Below are 23,127 nucleotides of genomic sequence, written 5' to 3'. Positions count from 1 at the left end.
CTTACATGAAAGCTCTCTGGCTATAAAGCTATTTTGGAAAAGCATTGATTGATATCCTCATGATTCTCTCCAATACTCCTTTGTTAATATTTCTTTTTTTTTCCCATACCAGGGGTGGAATCCAGGGGAATTCTACCTCTGTGCTACACCCCAAGCCCTATTTTTATTCTTTATTTTGAAACAGGGTCTCACTGAGTTGCAGAGGGCCTCACTAAGTAGCTGAGGCTATCTGCAAACCGGGATCTTCCTGTCTCAGCCTCCCAAAAGCTGGGATTACAAGCATGCACCACCATGATCAGCCTTTTCAATCCTGATTAAATTCACTTTTTCATAAATTCATCAAGGCTGGTAAATTGATTATGATAATAATGTAATGATGGTAGTGATGATGATGATGATATTGAAATAGAAATAGTTGTCAATAATGTCCCTGTGTACTGCTTAAATTATTTAGCCCTGTTCTAAATGCTATGTGCATGTTATAGTCACCATATACTCAGTCCAGGTACAGTTAAAACTATTTGCCGGGCCTGGTGGCCCATGCTTGTAATCCCAGCATTTGGGAGGCTGAGACTGGAGGATCGCGGTTCACAGATAGCCTCAGCTACTTAGTGAGGCTCTCTGCAACTCAGTGAGACCTGGTTTTAAAATAAAGAATAAAAAATAGGGCAGGGGGTGTAGCTCAGAGGTCGAATGCCCCTGGGTTCCATCCCCAGACCCACACACACACAAAAAGAACTATTCTTTTTTTTTTTTTTTTTTTTTGCAGTATTGGGGATTGAATCCAGGGAAATTATACCTCTGAGCTACACCTATAGCCCTAATTTTATTCTTTATTTTGAAAAAGTCTCTAACTAAATTGCAGAGGGCCTCACTAAGTAGCTGAGGCTGGCTTCAAACCTGCAATCCTCCTGTCTCAGCCTCCCAAGTACAGGGATTACAAGTGTGTGCCACCATGCCCACCTTAAAACTATTCTTTAAAATGGAAAATGGATTACTTTGGCAAAATGTCAAAGAAAGGGAAAAAATGGAAAACAGAAAGGTACTTTAATGAGAGAATACTGATATTTTGGCTTAAAAACACTGGATTACATTTTTACTTGCATTTACTTTTATAGGACACATACATAGAATACCACATGTTTTTATGTTGGCAATGTTTTGGGGATAGTAAGGATTAAATCCAAAAACATTCTATCTGTGATCTACACCTTTAGTGCTGTTTTTGAGACAGGGCCTTGCTAAATTGCTGAGAATCTCACTATGCTGCTCAGGCTGGCCTCAAATCTGCAATCTTCCTGTCTCAATTTCCCAAGTACTCTGATTATAGGCATGTATCACCATGCCTTGCTATTTTTGCTATTTTTTTTAAAGTGTTATATGGGATTGCAGAGGGGAATAAAAACCTACAATATATAATTTTTTAATTTTACATGGAAATAATATTTTTCTACTTTGATAATATTAAAATATTTAGAATATTTTCTATGTTAATAAATAACAGAAATATTAGCTTTCTGCTGCATAAAAATTGTTTTTCAAAAAGCCTTTTAAAAAGATCAGGTTCTTCAGGATAAAGTTTTAAAAATCAGTTCTCAGTAACATACTACAGATACCAAACACAAAATTAAAATAAGAAATATTAAAATAATTATATTACAATAATTAAGAAATAAAATGAGATTATACACAAAGTTGAACCACCCAAGTATGAAGAAGTAAAAAAAGTAGAAGTTTCAATACCATTACAGAAAACCAAACAAAACTATAAAATAAATAGTAGATAAAGTTACTATTTATAAAATATTTATTTATAAAATAAAACTATAAATAAATTTAATAGGACAAAAGAATCATAGAAATAAAATCCTCAGCCATCTAGTTTATATAAAATAGAAACACAATAAATATCAGGACAGTGTCATAAAATATTTGTTGAGAAAGACGGTAACCTACTAAGCCTGTGGCATCTTGTTCCAAAGTAGTGTGAAGTGTTGTGAAGAGTATTATCCAAGCATCCTTTAATCTTTAAGTTTCTAGAAGAGGTATTCTGATTCACAATAACCCTAAACTCAGGTACAACCTTTCAGAAGTTTAGCTGTTTTCCTTATTCAGCTTCCTTTTAGTTTATTATACTTGCATTGTATATATTTCCATTCATTTGGTAGTCTTGTCTTCATTTCATAAAAGCTAAGCCTTTTTTTTTCAGACTACCCAAAATAAAAATTCAAACTCTGAGTTTGAATCATAAAAGAAGCTATAATAACTTTCCCAAGGCACAGGGTAACGTTTCACATCTTGCGAATATAGAATTCATTCATTTGCTCTGAAGTGACCCTTCCCCTTGTACCCCCTGTGAACAAAACCTATCCAGACTGTCTTTGCAAACAGAAAAGGTCTGTGGACTGTTCTAAGCCGAACTCAGCATCTTCTTGGTCTCTAGTAAAATCCCAGCCTCTATTCTGCATTAAAATTCCGACTGATGAGTGAAGCTCCAGCCCCATTGGCATTCCTCATTGACACTTTGACTCCAGCTCTGCTCTGCTGACTGACTTGTGCTCTGAGCCACTGAACACCAACACTACCAGGAATCTTCCCGACCAAGGCCAACGATTGCGCTTTCCTTATAAACAATGTGTCACCTCCAACATAATGCTTTACTTACTGCACTCTCTTTACAACTATCCTGATATTTTATGAGAATTCCTAAAAGGAAAGGAGAAGTTTGGAAGATAGGGTTGAGAGATAAAGACAAAGTAAGTGTAGAAGAGTTTGTACACTCTTGTTAGAGTTAGGCTTCCACACCTCATCCAAAATCAGAGATGAGTTATTTTCAAAGTGTTTTAACAGAAAACATCCATGATTTGTTTTTGTTTTTTAAATAAAAGGGTCCCTCTTGGCTTAGAGAATAGAATAGATGCCTAGAGAATGAAATTATGGGGTGAAAAGTAGACCAGAAAGAACAATGAGGAAGGTAATGTCAGAAGCCCTTATCAGGAAACAGTAGTAGGCTAGACAAAGTTGGTAGTTGTATGAATAGACACAGGTGAGGTTTGTTTTTTGATAGAATAGTCAGGGCATGATAAATTTTTGGATGGTTTGGTGTCGGGTAGCAGAGTTTTCTCCCAAGTATTATCCATGTGAATCAGATTGCACAGATGTGTCATTTATTGATAAGGTCAACGATGATGTAGAAGGAGAACCAAGAGTTCATTTTAGAGATATTGAGTTTGGAATTTCCAATGACATTCAAATGAAGATATCACATAAGCTATATATATAAAATATATATATATATATAATACACACACACACATATCCCTATGGAGTAAGCTATATAAGTATTTGTAGAATAAGCCATATAAATTCTTGTGTATTAAGCCATATAATTATCTCAGATATATACATATATTTATATTTTACTTCATATATATGTATATGGAGTGAAGATGCACTTTTATAGTTCAAAGCAAGACCATTGAAAATGATTGACATTTAGAAGGTAGATAAGATCATCAAAGTGAGTGATGAGAAAGACACGAGAAAATGGAATGAGAGCTTCTTACAGGCCAGTGCCTGAAGAAAACCAGCAGTGAAAGGTCGAACAGAAAAGGAGTAGCAAACAAAGCCAGGTGAATTGAAATGGCCAAACAGGGAAAAGGAAAACCAGAGACTTTCATATGTCATTGGCCTGGACAAGAAAGCTGGAACGGTTAGTAATGTGTAATGTCACTGAAAAGTCAAATAAAGCAAATGTTGAAAAATGCCCCTTGGAAGTCTATAGGGCTATGTGAAATATGGGCATGTGTGGAAAAAGAAAAATGCCACTTGAATCTTTGAATTATATATTTGAAATACATCTTTGAATCTGTTGTTATAACTGTGTGAATTGTTTTATCTCCATATTAAATCCTGACAAATTTGATTTCTCTTGTGAGTTTTTTTGACATCATATTTTCATATCATGTTTGTATGAACTCTATGTAAAAGGAAAAATACTAATTAATTAAGATTATATGAAGGCTAGGAGAATTCATTGACTAGATTAAATGGTTTCCAAAAAGAGTTAAAAAGCCTTATTGCAAAATGAAAAAATACAATCACATAGTTCACTTAGCTCCTCTGCAATTAGATTCTACTCAAACTTGCAATAAATTTTATTGAGCACACACACTCTATGTAGGTGCGTGCTGGAGATTCGAGATGAACGGCATGCACAGTGTTAATAAATAATATAAACTATGACCTGCGGATTCAATGCACCTATCAATCCATCACTCAGGGAAGCCACTGAGAGCCCCCCAGGGCTGCTGGGATCATTCTAGCTGGACTCACTGACAGGAGGCGAGGTGTGGAAAGGCTCGTGGGACATTGAAACCGATACAAGGCTTTCCTTTTTCTTCTGCTTGAGTGCTGGTCGCATTCTGTCGTCTCGTCTGTCAGTGATGAGTCAAATGGACAAGACAGTTTGTGCTTCAGCTGTTCTCTCTTGTTTGACACAGGAGTTAGGCAGATTTGTTATCTCAAACACTGACCAGCTCCATCTGGGCCCCTATAACGGCTGTAACCACAAACTGCCTTTTATAAAACAAACTGGCAACAAAACAACAATAGCCAAAGAGAAAACCTTTGATTTCATTTAGGCAAAGGCATAGTAAGAGTGTGGTTGTCAAAACAATTCTTAGAAAGCTATCTGGAAGCCAGTCCTGTGGTTTAGGACTGTAATCCCAGGAATTGGGGAGGTGAGACAGGAGAATTGCATGTTTGAGACCAGCCTCAGCAATTTAGTGATAACCTGTTTCAAAATAAAAAAAAATAAAAAGAGCTGGGGATGTAGCTCAGAGGTATATGCCCCTGGAGCCAATCTGCAGTACAAAAAAAATCACAATTTATTTTATTATTATTATTATTATTATTATTATTATTAGTAGTAGTAGTAGTAGTAGTACTGGGGGTGGAACCCAGAGGCTTTCTACCTCTGGGATAAACTCCCAGACCTATTTTTTATATTTTATTTGGAAACAGGGTCTCACTAAGTTGCTGAGAGCCTCACTAAATAGCTGAGGCTGGCTTTGAAGCTGTGTGATCCTCCTGTTTCAGCCTCCCAAGTGTGGGGATTATAAGCGTGTGTATGTGTGTGTGTGTGTGTGTGAGAGAGAGAGAGAGAGGGAGAGAGAGAGAGATCTGGATTTTTAATCAAGTGCAGAACTAACCTTGATTGTGTAAGAATGCTGTGCAGTAGAAAATACAATGCTTTAGAGGAAGGCTCGGGTTCAGATGGTCCTTCTGTCCTCCGTGGGTGCTCTCAGGGGTGTTATTTAATCTCTTTCCATCTTAGTTTCCTCAGATATTCCATTGAGATGAAAATGAGTTCTTCATTCCGAGCGTGAGAGTTAAACAAGAGAGTCGAGTCTGTCTTCTACAAGGCTGTTCATTACGTGCTTTCTTTTAATTTTTGGATTCATGCTCTCGCCAACATTTTTTTTATTACTTCAAACCTATTTTCAGAATTATTTAAAAATATAATTTTGAGTTTTTTATACTTTTCTTGGTGCCTTGTAGTTTATATCATAATGTAGTTTGTAGTGATGGTTACATCGGAGGTGTTTCTAATGATGGTATCGAGTACTTACTATGACACAATATGGACTTCTACATTTTTAAAATTTATCATTTATTTATATGTATATTATTTAGCTTTTAGCATGCATAGATAAATAAGGATGCTAGGGAAAATTGAATTTTGGTGATATGAGGAGATAATTTTAGGGGGAAGTATGATAAAATTCGTCATTGTCTTAAATAACCTGATTCTCTTTGTGCCAAGAGAGCCATGGTGGTAGGAATTTTGTCACATACACTTTGAAACATTGAATTATGTAAAAGTACTAGAGTTGTAAATTATAATTTTCTAGTTAGGAAGTACCAAGGAAAGGCATGGCATATGCACAATTACTTCACGGGAGGAAGGAAACTAGCAACAATTTCTTAGGTTTACAGAGAACTGGGTTGTGGTTTATCCAAAGTATGAGGTAATGCTTTAGTGAGTCTATGGAGTTTCTCTCAACTAGTTTCAATGTATGTAGATCAGATTTAAGGCGTGAGATGAAATTTTATTAATTAGCCCCTGCTATATTGCTACCTTCTAAAATTAGCTTTGTAAATTTTTAAAAATTTTTCTTATTTAATACATCTGTGGCATTGCCATCAAATTTTCAATTATAATGGAATTCAAATGGAGGTGTGGAGCTCTGAATTTCCAAAGATTTGAAGGTGGGGAAAAAGACATTGGGAGTTGTTTTCTTTCAGAGTTTGGAATATGTTACTCCAAGCCCTTCTTGCTCTCATGACTTGGTTTGGTTTGGTGTTAGGTAAGGGTCCAATTTTATTCTTTTTCATGTAATTATTATTTTTCAAAAATATTTAGTTAAAAGATTAGTATTTCCTCCACCAAATGTTCATGGAAACCTTGTCAAAAATAGCTTGACAATATATGGAAGAATTTATATCTAGGCTTTTATTTAACTCCAATGGTTTATATATCTGCCTTTATAACAGTACTACACTGTTTCAATTATTGTAGCTTTATAAGGTTTGAAATCAGAAAATATACATCTTCTAGCTTTGTTATTCTTCGAGATTGTTTTGGGTATCTAGAGTCCATATTCCATATCAGGATAGAATTTTTCTGAAAAATAAATAAATAAATAAATAAATAAATATATGATAGTTTCACCTAAAAAAAAGAAAAATATTCTCTGGTAAGAAAGAAAGCAAAAAGAAATATTGAAATGTTATCTTTAAGTCATCAAAAGCTTGGTATCAGACAAATGAAACTGTTATGTGAGATTATCATCATTAATTTTGGATAAATTGCTATAATACTAGATGTCAACCACTAAGCCAAGCATGGGAAGGACGGATGGGGAGGGAACGGGGTGGGGATCGGGTAGGGGCTGACTGGGCGATGTGTGCATGTATGTCTACAAAAGTATTTTCTTTATACCATTATGATGTATGAATACAGTGCACCAATAAAAAAAAATTATTAAAAGAAAGACATTGGGGTAAGAAGTCAGGTGGCTTCTGTCTTCTCTATGTCAACTGGGATATGGATTGGTTGTCCCTTAAAATCAAGAACCAGTGGATTCAACACTGAATATCAGTATCTAGCATATGTTAAGAGTTATCATTTCATAATCTAGCACCAGGATTTTATTCTGTGCTCCAAGAACATTGCAGGTATATGACAATTGTGATGAATGTATCAACTAGAGGCTTTTGTTAAAAGGAGCATCTTGCTACAAAAATTTTCAATGGCTTCTCTACACAAAACATCTAGTATATTACTGATTACTTCAAAAAGACCAAAAGAAGGTCAGCCCAAGTCTGTGCTGTAATAAAACGAGAAAGGTTGCCAAAAAAGAAAAACACATTTTACAGATTTTTAAGATTTTTATTTATTTAATTTTATTAAGTAAATAAGGCACTTGGTAGATTTAGCCTATCAGCCATAATTAGCCAAACCAAAGAGTACACACTATAATATCTGAATCTCCTTCCAGTGCTAAGATTCCATGAAAAGGTAAAAAAGCCATTTCTAACATCAGGGGAATAAAGTTAGCCCTCACAGTATCTCTTCAAAAGGTGTTACCCTAGTTAATTCGTATTAATGATGATTTATTCTATAAGTCAAAATGAGAATGTATAAAAGTAATTTCTATTCTTAACACCACAGGACTGAGTTTTCCCATAAATTATCTCTTCATAAGATACTGCCCTAATTAATTGTCATCAGTAATGATGGATGGCTCGGGTTTTTTCTCCCAAACCATTTCACATGACTGTGTACACTTTGACACACATTCTGTCAATACATTAGTTGTAGAGAAATCCTTCTCTCAGTTGCACAGCAGATCATTCTGGCCAGTTCATTAACTGGGCATAACCTCTTGTCAAGTTCCTTCATATTTTTTATGGAGAAAATTATAGACATATTATATTTGTAAGCCTTTTGCTTCCTGAAATATTAGGCAGAATATGGAATATGGTAGGCACTCTAGACCAATGGTGGGATGAATCATTAATATTAGTTGATAATATTAATAAATAATAATTATTAATAATCTTTGTTTTTTCATGCAAATGATATATTTCAGAAATTTCCATCCTCTTCTCAAATCTAAATAAAACTTGAAGCTTCTTGGCAAAACATATTCATAAAAGTGTTTTCTCTAAGATTTAGTGAACCCTGGCTTGATTTATGTTTAATTTAAGCAGAAAAATGATGGGTGTGTGTAGCAGAGGTGGAGGGCGGGGAAGCTTTCATTTCTCTTTTCTTTCCCACGATGTCTATTTTCATTCATCTCTGATCTAGCATTAATTAGCACTTTCTGATAGCTCCCTTTCACATTCAACACTGCCACACTCACCAGGCATGAATATTTTTTTAAATGAAACTTAGAAACGAGTCTCAAGTCTCTTTAGTGGAATATTCATAAGGAAATAAAAGCCTGCATATCTCTGCCTCGTTCTTAAAGCAGTTATCTTTTAAATCTTTATGTGATCTGAGCTGAGACTCTATCTTTGGTCCTACCTCAAAAAGAAAAATCCTGTATGCAGAATACTTATTTCATTGTTATAGACTGCAAGTCCATCTGGTGGCTTTTTTATACTTGTATCCTACCTTTTATTTCTGTAATAAGAAGGATTGGAGTTTCATATCAGGCTCTCTGATACATTTGTTCCCTGTTTGCTCAAAAATGTTCTGTTCAAATGGGCTGTACTGCATAAACTATATTTGTGAAACTTTATTTTTATCTGTTTGGATTTGTATTCACTAATACAGAATCAGTCTGCCTAAAAAAAAAAAAAGAAAGAAAAAATTGAATTTCTGTTGTCCTGAATACCTAATTTGGATAAGATTTTAAGTGGTATTTTTCTTCCCCATGATTTTTGATGATTTTGCCATTGAGGCCCATGCTAGGACCCCAGGAAAAGCACATTTTAGGATACTAGAAATAGCAGATATTTAGAAGCTTTGCAGCATGTTAGTCTGGGTGATTCTGCTGCAGTGTAGTCTACTTACCAATGAAATAAAATAGAGCAGACTTTTTTTTTTGCAATCTTCTAACTACAAATTCTTAGATGAATGTAAGATCTGTTTAGGATACTCATTCCTAAGCAAATGTGATCTTAATATGTCAGTTAGAAAATAACGATTCTCATCACAGCATATTTTCTCACTGTGCAGAATATCTCTTTCAGAATTTAACAATCAACTTTCCTTGGTTTGAGATGAATTACCTGTCAATAATCCTGAAATGCCTATATTCAAAGGCTCACATACAAATTCATCATCAGTAAAGATAACTCAATAAATAATGGAGCAATTTTGTAAATACAGTCTCAGGCAATTTTACAATAACTTGATCACCAGAAGCACATCTCTGTGTGATTTAAAGTGTACCTTAAATAACATGCATTTGATGACTTATTAATTTAACCTTGAAATCTTGGAGTAGAACTTTCCTGTCTATATAAACTAATCATCATTTCCATCACATTTACCTCCTAAGTAGCTCTCAAGTGTGTGCTCTTCTCATTCTTACTGCTACTATTCTTCTATCTATTGACTCAATGAATATATTTAGAATCAACTATTTGATAGTCGCTACCCTAGTATTGGGATACAGCTATTAATAGAATAAACAATATTTGATTTAAGGGTCTCATGTTCTTGCTCAAAATATTTATTTATTTATTTATTTATTTTTGCTTGAACCATAACATTCATCCTTTACTTCGCTTCCATCTGGAATCTATTCCCCACACTAACAAAATCTAGGTCCTATTACATCCCTTATTTTTGGACAATACTTTTTTTTTTTTTTCAGAACTAGGAATGGAACCCAGTGGCATTCTACCTCCGAGTGACACTCCCTTTCCTATTTTTTATTCTTTTTTTTTTTGAAACAGGGTCTCACTGAGTTGCAGAGGGCCTCACTAAGTAGCTGAGGCTGGCCATGAACCACGATCCTCCCATCTCAGTCTCCCAAATGCTGGGATTTCAAGTGTGCGCCACCTCGCCCGGCTCCAGATGATTCTTAATTACCAATAGTGTAGGTGCCAAGATTGGTAGTCGCAGCGCTCTTTATAGCCCAAGTAACAACAGCTTTTCTAACTTCATTTCCTACCACTGCCGCAAATATTTTAGACAAGACCAACTCTTGTTCTCAGAGTAGGCTGCACTGGAATTTTTAAGGCGACTTTGCACCCAGTAAGCCTCAAATTATGCACTCCCATTTCAACCAGAGAATTTTCTCCTCAACTCTGTGAAGGAAGTTATTTTATCTTCAGCAGACAATTTTTTATCTGTTCTGAAGAAGTTTACAAAACATGGCATATAAAATGGCACTTAGAGAGTTCTAATACTTATATTCTTGTATGTCTTCCATTCTCCAACATATGCCTATTAGCTTCTTGAAGGCAAATCATGCATCTTCTTTGCACTAAACAGTACTTGGTTGAATAAAGGAAGAAATTAATGAATAAAATATGTAAAATATTCTTTGCACTTTTAAAGGGATATTTAAGTGAGTGTAAATATTACTTTAATAGTTATCTTTTGAGTTATCTCATGTCTCATCTTACCACCAATGGGGATATGGGCCTCCATGGCAAAATCTACCAAAGCCAAGGAGAAGGAAAAAATGATCATATAAAATCATATCCAAATTTGTTATTCAGTACTTGTAATTTTATAGTCTAGACATAGTTTAAATCAGAATTTTAAAAAATTTAGTTTGTTTAACATAGTTACCTTACAATATCGCCTTTAAAGAGAATATGCATAAAGTTATCCATAACCTTAGAAGTACAAACATTTATATTATCCTTTTATTTTAAAAGCTTTTTTATTGGTGCATTGCATTTATACATGAGAATGAAATTCATAGTATTACATTTCGATCTCTTTTATGGGCTTTAATGCCTTACTCTGCAGAAACATCATGAAAAAGTCTCCCTGTAAGTATTTGATAGTGAGAATACAGGCTGAGTCATGCAGTGGTCATGGGCACCCCGTGAGATGACCTCCTACCCACAGCTCAACATAGGGAGGACAAGGGCTCAGTCTGCAGTCACAGAAGGTGGTGCTCGGGATAGGAACAGCACAGAGTTTCTTTTTTCAAAACCATCATTTTCCTGATGTCACTAGATTTTTGAGACAAAGGAAGTGTTAATGAGTCTTAAATAATTGAAAAGTTTTAATTCAATGAGTCAGAAAATTTTCAAAAGAGTGGTATAAAGGTCCAGAATTAATTGGATTTCCTTACAGCAATGAAAGTCTCAGTGTTCATCTCTCAAGCTTATGAACCTACAGTTTACCTTTGATTAGCAAGGTTAAGCAAATAATGTCAGCAGAGTAAGGGTTTGGTCTGTCTGAACGAGTATTAGCTAATTAAATAATCCTTAAAATGAAGTGGTATGTAGGGAGAAAAATAGAGTGTAAAAAGTTATGTTTATAACAAATACAAATGCAATACAAATCCTCAGGTCCTCAAAGACAGTAGTTGATGTACAAAAATATGTAAATTCCTAGATTTTTCAGCCCATTGGTGTAATGGTAAGCAAAGTCCACAACTGAGGATCATACACATGTGAGGAAAAATGTTCTCCATAGATCAAGAAAAGATAAGTTTGATTCTATGAGTGAATAATATAAGTAATATTTTTTCTTTGTCCTAGTTAACCTTATTTGTATAAAGGTTTGAACCACATGAATTTTCAGTAATACCAATGGGAAATCATCTGGGTCAAATTGACTTTTTCCAGTCTCTCAGAGCATGGGATATTTAGTAAACAAGCCACAGATCTATTTCTTTGCAATACTCTGTTGCAGTTCTATGGGATATTTGATTACCATCTTAGGAACTGTCTGCAAAAGATAGAAGAGAGAAAAGGTAATAGATGGTCTCTGTGCAAATGTTAAATTCTGTGATGAATGGATCCTGCTTGTCATTTCACCCAGAGGCTATAACAGAGGTGAACTGAACACAACTTCTATAGTGATTATTTTTCTGTGTGTGATAACTTCTTTCCATACAATTTTTGCATAAGTTTTAACAATCTGTTTGAAATTTTCTCTCACAAGCATTCTGATCTCTAAAACTATATTACTCAACTGCCTTAATATCTTTTTGTCCCTCACTTCTAGCTGAGGATTTTATTGTCTTTGTCATCCATTTTGAGAGATTTATAATAATCCAAATGCCAATATCCTGAGTCTAAAGGGACTGGTGTTTTTCAGTAAATGCTGCAGAGTAAAGGAAACCCTAGTACACTATTGGCGATGTCACAGGAGAAGGGCTGATTTCAGGACTCAGGATTAGTGGGGTCCTTGGCTTGCATAACAGAAAAGAATTTCAGCATAATGCCAGTCAGAAACTCAGACAGACACTTATTTAAGAAAGTAGTAAATACACATCTAAGGAAGAATGCAGCCACCACAAAAGTTATAGAAGCCCCTTTGGGGATTTATGATTCTTCTTTTAAAGGTAAAAGGGTGGATACAAGAAGGTACGTGAGGATGGCCTCAGTCCAGTGATCACAGGGCGGCTTTGGGTGATCTGGTTATCCTCAGGATCTTGAGGGTGATCCTGGTCTATGTTATCTGATCAATAGATAAGATAAAAAGTCCCCTAAATTATAGGTTTGTCATGATATGTACCAGTCTTAACAGCATACAGGAAAATTATAGCTTGTGTTTATTTATTTACCTATTTATTTGTTAACTTCAAGATTTACAGATTTCCCAGGAATTTAGAAGAGTTACGCCTGGGAGAGAGAACTGGTTTTGGGGGTAAAGATATAAGGAATGTTAGCACCAGGGTGTTATTAAAATCTGTTTTCTACCTATTTCTTTCATTTATTTATTCATTTATTTATTTTTGCTGTACTGGGGATGGAACCCAGGAGCATTCTACCTCCGACCTACACTCCAAGCCCTATTTTTTGTCGTTTTGATTTTTGAAACAGGGTCTCATTGAGTTGCGAAGGGCCTTGCTACGTGGCTCAGGCTGTGGGTGAACCCCGATCCTCTGGACTCAGCCTCCTGAATGCTGAGATTACACGTGTGCACCACCATGCTGGGATATTTCTTTTATTTCTCCTAGCCTACATCTGTGGGAATGTGAGCATATAAATTAGTGTATAGCTACTATGGAAATCAGTATGGAGGTTACTAAAAAAACTAAAAATAGAACTATCATATTATCCCGCTGTACCACTCTTTAATATAGGTCTAAAAAAATCAGAGCCAGTATGCTTTAGTAATACATGATTTCCTATGATTCTAGAAGTATAATTCACAATAGCCAAGTTATGGGTTCAGCATAGGTGTCTGTTCACAAATAAATGGGTAAAGAAATATATATATATATATATATATATATATACACACACACATATATATATATATATATATACATGTATACACACACACACACACACACACACACACACACAAACATACAATGGAATTTTACTCAGCCATAAAGGAAAATAAAATTATGTCACCTTCAGGAAAGTGGATGAAACTGAAGAGCATTATGTTAAGTGAAATAAACCAGACTCAAAAAGACAGTGCCATATGTTTTCTATCATATGTGGAAGGTAGAAAGAAAAAACAAACAAACAAAGAAGAGCGACCCTTGGAGAAGGGAAAAGGGACCTGGGGGAAGAGGGAGGGGAGAACAAGACCGGGGAATGAAGTTAGTCAGATTATGTTATATGCCTGCACAAATATGCCACATGGAACACACTATCCTGTATAATTAATATGCACCAGTAGAACATTCCAAAGATGGTTAAATGGTGCTTTAAGCAGCTTAAAGTTATAATGAACATACTCTTGAAAAGACATGTGCAACAACTCTAAAGAGCTGATAGATAAGAATTGTTGCTTGTTTTAGATCACTGATAATATTACTCAGATGATCACAATGAAATTGATAGAGGCATAATAAGAAATGTCGCTCTGTGAACAAGAGGAAAAGTGAAAATTTGTAGTTTTTAAAGATTCCTGAGCTAAGCAATTTATTTCATCTTCAATTTATATATCAATATTGAAATAAGGAAATTATTTAAGTATATTATGAAATATTCTTCCCCTTTGTGAGGAACTGTTCAATTTCCCTAGCATTTAGTGTTTGTTGATAATGGACTTTGGCTGGTCTCTATGTTGCTGAGTCTGAACCCTACAGGAAGGTGAGGACCTTAATCTCCTACACATTCCATCAACATTCCTAAGAGTCCCTACTGAGTATCTCCAATGGGGATATTAATAAATTCAGTACTTATTTCATGGTATATCTTCTTGTTTGCTTTTCTGTTTCCTATGAAATGCTATGTGTTCCTCCAGTTCTCCATCCTCTATGCACTAAATCCCAAAGAGCTCAAAAAATAACTTACAAAGTGGGAAAGAAACCCGGATCACTTTTGGCTTACCCAGAGTTTTTAGTGAAACAGCTCTCTTAGGTTTTAATGAAAAATCTGGCTTGCCCCTTTCCTAGCTTCAAGCTCAGTGAGTCCAGTGTGAGAGAGCTGAGATCTGAGTGATAGGGAGGAAATTAGAGTCTCTGCCCTTTATACCCAGACTTCATTATTGAGCCAAACTTGTCATGCCTGGATAGCTGTGTGTGTGTGTGTGTGTGTGTGTGTGTGTGTGTGTGTGTGTGTGTATGCTTTTACTGATGCATTTTAATTATACATCATAGGCTCAAAATGATATAAACATACACGCACAGAGCACTTGACGTGTTTTCCTCTGGATCCCACCCCATTTGCCCTACCCTGTACGTTATTAGTGAAATTGGTAGTTGTACTTTCAGTTCTCCTTTTCTTGTCCCAGTCTCTTCCCCCAACAACCTTCCACTTCTCAACGGAGACATCATTCTTAGAAGGTCCCATAGTGGCTGGTGTAGGACCATCTATAACTTCTCAACACAGCTCTTGGGATCTCAGATATGAGGTCTCTCCCCCACTGGTATAATCTCAGAGTTGCATACTTTCTTAGATTCTTCCGATTTAGTCTTGGGTTTGGTATCCTTGTAAACAGCTGCCAAAGTTATTAGTCATAATACCTGAGAGAAAGTTTGCTTGAGTGGTAAAGGCTTTCTGAGATGATCATGATAGCGATTACAAATGAATAGAAAATAAGCGATTGAAGATTTCAGATGTGATTTACTACTTGAAGTAGGCAATGGCCTTTGACTATTTGGGGGAACTTATTATGAATAATAAATATTTTTCAATGGTGGTGACTTTTTTAAAAGAAATGGTACAAAGTTATATGTGCAATTACTAAGCCACAAAATGGTTTGGAAATGGAACCAAATTTCCACTTACACAATATACTGTCCAGAACATTTTGAACAGGTTACTGCTAGTCTTGTGTAGTGGAGAACAAAAAGGTCTAGCAATCAGTCCAATTACACTCCTAGCCTCTATAAGGAGCAGGAGAGAGCGAAGCTATTCTTTAGAGCCCCACCCATCAGTTTTTTGTTCCTCAGTCTTATGACAAGAAATCCAAATTCATTAGGAATGTCCTACAGGTCCTACCCTAACCTGTCATCTTTAGGTGGTACCTTTATACTGTGATAACATTCCTCTATTCTCTACTCTATCAAAGATAGCCTTCCACAAGCTGACATATCACAAAGTATTCTGACAAGTTTATATTCTCCTAGGAATATGTGCATTTGTGATGGTGTGCTGTAGTTTAGTGTTGAGGAGCTCTTATGATGTGAGTTTTGATATTAGAAATGGATTAATGGAGTGAGAAGTGACAATTAATTACATGTTCACAATCCCTCAAATTACATGTAAATGGTATTCTATGTGCTCTCTCCCCTTAAAACAGCAGCTAGGGCTCTATGTCTGTTTATTAAAAGCAATATAATATGTGACCAAGAGCATGAGATTGGATTCCTGGTTTAATATTCCTACTATTTGAACAAGTGTCCATTATCTCAGTATATAGAACATGTGACCTTTGCAATGACCTTAGTTAACAGAAAGACTGAAACATTACACATTTAAGTCTGTGGGGTGTTGTTTGTTTTGTTTTATGGTACTAGGGATTGAACCCAGAGATACTCTACCTATAGCCCTTTTAGTTTGTTTTTAAATTTTGAAACAGGGCCTTCCTAAATTGCCTAACCTTGCCATGAACCTGCAATCCTCCTGTCTCAGCCTCCCAAAGTACTGGGAGCAATAGGTTTCTGAGTGTGTGTGTGTGTGTGTGTGTGTGTGTGTGTGTGTGTGTTACTGGGGATTGAACTCAGGGAAGTCCTATCTCTTGAGCTACATTCCAGCCCTTTTTCCTTTTTTCTCTTGAATTTAGGTCTCACTAAACTACCACACATGCTGGCCTCAAATCTGCTATCCTCTTATCTCAGCTTCCAAGGATTGAGATTACAGGCATGCATCATCACGTGTGTGTGTGTGTGTGTGTGTGTGTGTGTGTGTGTGTGTGTGAGAGAGAGAGAGAGAGAGAGAGAGAGAGAGAGAGAGAGAGAGAGAGAGAGCTTTACTGAAGATTAAACCCAGAGAAATCCCATCTCTGAGCTACAATACAACCCTTTTTTATTTTTGTTTTGAAACTGGGTCTTACTATGTTACCATCCATGCTAGCCTGGGACCTGTGATCCTCCTTTCTCAGTCTCTCAAGTGCTAGGATTACAGGTTTGTGTTTGTAAAATTCAGAGTCTTTTTTGTTCTTTCTTTTTCCTTTATTTATTTATTTATTTATTTATTTATTTATTTATTTATTGCGGATCTGGGGATGAAACCCAGGGACATTTTGACCTCTGACCTACACCCCCTGCCCTATTTTTTTTTATTCTTTATTTTGAAACAGGGTCTCACTAAGTTGCAGAGGGTCTCACTAAGTAGCTGAGGCTGTCCTCGAACTGCGATCCTCTGGTCTCAGCCTCCCGAATGCTGGGATTACAAGTGTCCACCACCACACCCGGCTCCAAATTTTTATTTTTGTATTTTGTTTTCTTTTCCTTCTTTCTTCCTTCCTTCCTTCCTTCCTTCCTTCCTTCCTTCCTTCCTTCCTTTCCTCCTCCTCCTCCTCCTCCTCCTCCTCCTCCTCCTCCTCCTCTTCCTCCTCCTCTTCCTCCTCCTTTTTCTCCTTCTTCTTCTTCTTCTTCTTCTTCTTCTTCTTCTTCTTCTTCTTCTTCTTCTCCTTCTCCTTCTCCTTCTCCTTCTCCTTCTTCTTCTTCTTCCTCCTCCTCCTCCTCCTCCTCCTCCTCCTCCTCCTCCTCCTCCCCTTCCCCTTCCCCTTCCCCTTCCCCTTCCCCCCCTTCCCCTCCTTCTCCTTCTCCTTCTCCTTCTCCTTCTCCTTCTCCTTCTCCTTCTCCTTCTCCTTCTCCTTCTCCTTCTCCTTCTCCTTCTCCTTCTCCTTCTCCTTCTCCTTCTCCTTCTTCTTCTTCTTCTTCTTCTTCTTCTTCTTCTTTTTGGTGGTACTGGGGTTCCTGGAAACCCTTCTACCTCCGGGCTACAATCCCAGACCTTTTTTTTTATATTTTTATTTGGAAACAGGGTTTCATATGCCAGGGAGGCTGGCTTCGAATCAGCGCAATCCTCCTGTCTCCGCCTCCAAAGTGCAGAGATTACAAGCGTGCGCCACCACACCTGGCTTTCTAGTCTTTATTTTGAAACAGGGCCTCACTAAGTAGCTGAGGCTGGCTGCGAACCCGGATCCTCATGTCTCAGCCTCCCAAATGCTAGGATTATAATCATGTGCCACCACACCCAACTAAGATTCAGATTTTTTATGAACTTATTTTTGCTACACTGAAGATACACGAGTACTGTAATATAATATTCAGTTTCTATACAAACAAGTATATACAAAAATTAGTCCCTTGCCATTTTATAAAATAATACATGTATATTAATATTTTATTGAAACTTCCTCCTCTATAGCCATCATCTCTCTTTCCATTATTATTTTTATCAGAAGTCTTAAAAATTTTTTATTTAGGATAGTTTGAGAGGGCTAGATATTAGGATCTGAGGTACAGTTAAGTATATTAAAATTTCTATACCTCAGTTGCCTTAGAACTTCTCTTTTTTGGTCAATTAGTTGGATTTCCAGTTATTTGGAGATAGATGATTGTCTATATGAGAGGACTATTATGTGCATTCAAATAAAATTATGGGACAAAAATTTTACCAACACATTTCTTTAGGGCAATGACAACATTTTCACTAAAAACAGGATGGGACAATGGAAAATTAAAAAAAATACCAAAATGACAATAAACTGTGTGTTCAAGATACAGGTCAAACGTTTTGAATTGAACCAATATTTCTTCTTATTATTTGTAGATGGGGCACACTAAAAGGAGCACAAGGGAAGAAAGAAAAATTTTGGGTATGTAACTGTTTCCATCTGAAACTCCTACTGAATGGTGTAGAATGTTCTGTCCCTCTGCCTCTACACTGTGCTATTTCATCACATCCTAAGTCACTGTAATATTGTTCATAACACTGGTGATTTCTCCAGAACAAACTCATCGTGATCATTTAAATTATAGTCATAGTTTTTCTCAAGTTCTATTATTATTTCAAACTGTGAAAGAAGAATCAGTATTTTATTTTTAAGTTGAGATTAAATTGAGCTGGGCATGGTGGTACATGCTTATAATCCCACTATTTAGAAAGCTGAGACAGGAGGATCACAGGTTGGAGTACAGCCTCAGCAATTTAGTGAGAGTCTTGGCAACCTAGCAAGACCCTGCTCCAAAACAAAAATAAAAAAAGAGCTGGGAGTGTAGCCTGGGTGTAGAATACTAGGGTTCAGTCCTTAGTATCACAGAAAAAGAAAAAAAATTAATAAAGGAGAGAGACTCAATGGGACTGTGTTTTGTTCTGTTTTGTAATCTACATTAGAGTAACACTTCCTTCAATTATCCACGTATGTCAACCAACTTGATGTGTTTGTTAAATAAATATCATATATTGCATTAGGTATGATATATGCATATATACTTTCTAGAGTTAAAAATGTTTTCTTCTGAGTATACTATGAACATGTATATTTACTGAGAAAAAAGTCAAAGCCTAGTCTTACAATAACATAAATTTCCAGGTAAGAAACTAAGACATATTACTACAAACATTCAGTTAATTATAATGGATATGTTCAGTTGTCCCAAATCCTTATATGTTTTTGAGGTTGAAAATGATATTTGACATAAAATTTTAATTTGAATCTACACAGTGCAGAATACATTATAGATCATAAAATATTAGGTCTTAGAACTCGTGCTCATCACAGAGACTCTTTCCAGATTTTTTCATTAGGCCCTCACAGAAACCAACCGCCCAAGTACATGCTCACACCTTCATGTATGCTTGATACATAGAGTTATTATGCTTTTAAGTAGAAGAATTCTTTTTTACATTTAAACTTAGCTTTTAAAAATATTTTTTTCATAAAAATAAAAATTTAAATGGTTGACGATTGCTATCCAAAAGTCAAAATAAACACATGGTACAAAACAAAGCAATGTATTACCTGAAAATTTCTGAGACATTTTTACTAAATGAATTTCAAGGATATTCAATTTCATACTGTTTAGAGGCAGAAGTTCTTTGATTAATGTCATGTGCAACAGTTCTTAGCACATAGCATTTAAATAGCTATTTGTTGAATGAATTTGAGTAAATGTACAGAGGAGATCATTTTGTGATCCTTTAATCTGCAGCTCTATGTTCATTTTCACATAGAGCCCCATAGATGGTATTCACACACACACACACACACACACACGCTCATTCTTTTTCTTTTTATTTTTTTTCAGTACTGGGGATGGAACCCAGGGGGCATTCTATCTCCAAGCTATACCCCCAGCCCTATTATTTATTTATTTATTTATTTATTTATTTATTTATTTATTTATTTATTTATTTATTTATTTATGCTACTGGGGTTCCTGGAAACCCTTCTACCTCTGGGCTACACGCCCAGACCTATTTTATACTTTTTTATTTTTGGAAACAGGGTCTCTTAAGCCAGCAGGGCTGGTTTTGAACCAGCGCGATCCTCCTGTCTCTGCCTCCCAAGCGTGGGGATTACAAGCATGCACCATCACGCCTGGCTTTTTATTCTTTATTTTGAAACAGGGTCTCAGTAAGTTGTGAAGGGCCTCACTAAGTAGCTGAGGCTGGCTGCGAACCCAGATCCTCCTGTCTCAGCCTCCCGAATGCTGGGATTACAAGCGTGTGCCACCACGCCAAGCCCCTAACTCATTCTTATGTATTTACAACATACTTGCACACTGTATGTCTTTTGTGTGTGTGAATAGTACTGGAGACTGAATTCAGTAGTCCATGCAATACTAATATTTTATTTTATTCTTGAAACTGGGTCTCACTAAGTTGCCAAAGGTCTTGCTGAGTGGCTGGGGAGGGCCTCAAACTTGACACCCTTCTGTCTCAGCCTCCCAACTACTGGGATTATAGGCATGTGCTACCATTCCATACTATACTTCTCAACTACTTTTACTGTACTTATTATTAATTCTAAGTGTACTTCTCATCAAAATATTCTCAACGAAATGATATTTCATGGGTAGAGGCAGGATTTCCTTCTGCTATATTTTTGGATAAATTGTTGAATATAAGTGGTAAGTATTCAAGAACCAAACTGAACTTGGTAATAATTTATTAAGTTGCATATTTTAGTTGGCTGTGTCCTTCTCTAATTTGCATACTCATCTTGGATTAAGACCCTGTCTGCTTTATTTATTAATGTAGCCTAAGGGCAAAGTATAGAGTGGCACATAGTAGGAATGTAAATGACCGGCAGTGCATGAGTGAATAAATAACTATGCCTTGAGGGCAAGCTAGTCATGCCAATACAATCACTGTCATTTTATGTAAAACTTAATAACAGTGTGAAATCTTTAAGTATTATTGAACTATTTGAAAAGAATTGTGAAGTGTCTGAAATGTTATTGCACACGTGCACACACAAACACACGCACAGAACACCTGGGTCAGAAGCAAAGCGTGTGTATGTGTGTGTGTGCGTGTGCGTGTGCGTGTGCGTGTGTGTGTGTGTGTGTGTGTGTTTGTATTTGTGTGATGTGTGGTGCTGGGGTTAAGCCCAGAGGCATTTTACCTCTGAGCTATTCCCAGCCTCATTTTCTTTTTTATTTGGAAACAGAGTCTCACTAAGTTGCTGTAGCTGGCCTGGAACCTGTGATCCTCCGGTGTCAGCTTCCTAAGTATTGAGATTACAGATGTGCACAACTGCAGCTGGCCACAAAGTCTGGTACTCAAACCAGATCAATAGCCAGAGTCATCATCACAGCATTGCAGCGTCAGTCCTCACTCCTTAGTCTTGTAGGTGGCATCTTAAGGGTCAAAGGAAGTTTTCTACACAATTAGCAATATATATATACCTCATCACTGAGGACCAGAGAACAATTTAATTTCTCCAGTTATGTACAGGACAGAGACAGGTAGTTGTCTCCTTTTTGAAAGAGGAAGAAAAAAGAATTTATTCCATTAAGATGAGATGGGAAGGGTCCTGTGTTCTTGCTCGAGTGCTTGGGAATATAAACATGTCTTTCCAAGAGCTAGAAAAACTCCAGAAAATGTGTGCAGTACTGGACCTGACCCCTTCTGACACATACATACTGAGGGAGATAATATTCCAGTAGTTTTGGCACCTTGGGGCTTACTTTAGGACTGTGTCTGTGTCCTAACTCTGCAGCTCCCTTGGGGAGATAGAAGTTTTATTATCCCTTCAGGTCTGATCAGTTAACTAGAGAAATGACAACAGATTTAATTCCCGTGGTATACAAAGAGTAAATATTTCTGGGAGAAGTGAGAGAAAACATCCCTTACTTTTACATAATATATAGTTTGTTTATTTGTTTTGGCTTTTTGCAAGATCACTGAGAAACCCAGGTAGTTTTATTTTCCCACAGTTCCATATAAATCTTTAAAAATATTAAAAAAATAGGCCTAAGTAGTAGGCCTATTTTTTTAATAATAGAAGTAATTGGGTGGCTGTTATTATTGAATAACACGTAATAGTTAACCCCATGCAATCAATTCCACTAAATAGGTAGAAAATAACAATATAACTTTTTTGAAATTTTTTATTATTCTTATTTCTTCTTCTTCTTCTTCTTCTTCTTCTTCTTCTTCTTCTTCTTCTCTTCTTCTTCATTATTATTACTATTATTATTATTATTATTATTATTATTATTATTATTATTATTATTTTGGTGGTACTGGGGGTGGAACCCAGGGGCTTTTCTACCTCTGGGCTATACTCCCAGACCTATTTAATATTTTATTTGAAAACAGGGCCTCACTAAGTTGCTGAGAGCCTCACTAAGTAGCTGAGTCTGACTTCGAACCTGTGTGATCCTCCTGTCTCAGCGATAATCTCCAGTATCTGCCTCCTGAATTCTGGGATTACAAGCGTGTGCCACCATGCCTGGCTCACACTTATGTTTTTAAAGAAATGGCAGATTCCTCTGGAGATTTTCTGTCCTGGGAGAAATTGGTAGGTCTGGGTTCACATTGACAGCTGGAATTGTAGTCGGCAGAGAAAATCATCAGGAGGAGAAGGCAAGTGGGTTGCAGTTGAGAGGAATCCAAAACGCACAGCCGTTCCTTCCCATGGGAAGTGTACTGAGCACTGGAACTGGGTCATAAGCTCAAGACAAAGGATACAAAGGCAGAGACATAAAGGCTTCTGCAGCACTGCAGAGCCTGGGAAAGAGTCCAACCTCAACACAGCCCAGAAAAAACAGGCGGCCCTCCAAATACCTGAAAACAGTAGTGACATGTGTAACAAAGGCTTCTCTCCAGCTCTGATCCTAGTCTATTCCTGAGGAAACCAAACTGAGCAGTCCTTCGCCACATCTGTCTAGAAGAAAGGGATAACATTGTTTTGTGGAAAAGAAAACCCAAAACTAGTCTCTAGGTTACCATAAAATGTCCAGTAAACACTTAAAAATTATGAGACAAGTGAAAAAGAAAATCCGTAACCAATAACCAAGAGAAAAATCTATCAATAGAAATAAC

General features: G+C 36.4%; 1 protein-coding gene across 1 annotated transcript in view; it reads left to right on the top strand.

The window, feature by feature from the left end:
* Positions 1–23,127, top strand: part of TINAG (tubulointerstitial nephritis antigen) — a gene marked incomplete at both ends in the record, with an annotated part of 84,109 nt that overhangs the window by 53,790 nt on the left and 7,192 nt on the right. The window contains one exon of the mRNA XM_080699729.1: positions 18,403–18,448. Coding sequence (XP_080555855.1) covers positions 18,403–18,448 — 46 coding nt within the window. The remainder of the gene's footprint in view (positions 1–18,402; positions 18,449–23,127) is intronic.

This window comes from Muscardinus avellanarius (genome assembly GCF_963383645.1).
Source record: "Muscardinus avellanarius genome assembly, chromosome: 8".
Classification (NCBI taxonomy): domain Eukaryota; kingdom Metazoa; phylum Chordata; class Mammalia; order Rodentia; family Gliridae; genus Muscardinus; species Muscardinus avellanarius.
This window is presented reverse-complemented; position numbering and strand designations above follow the sequence as displayed.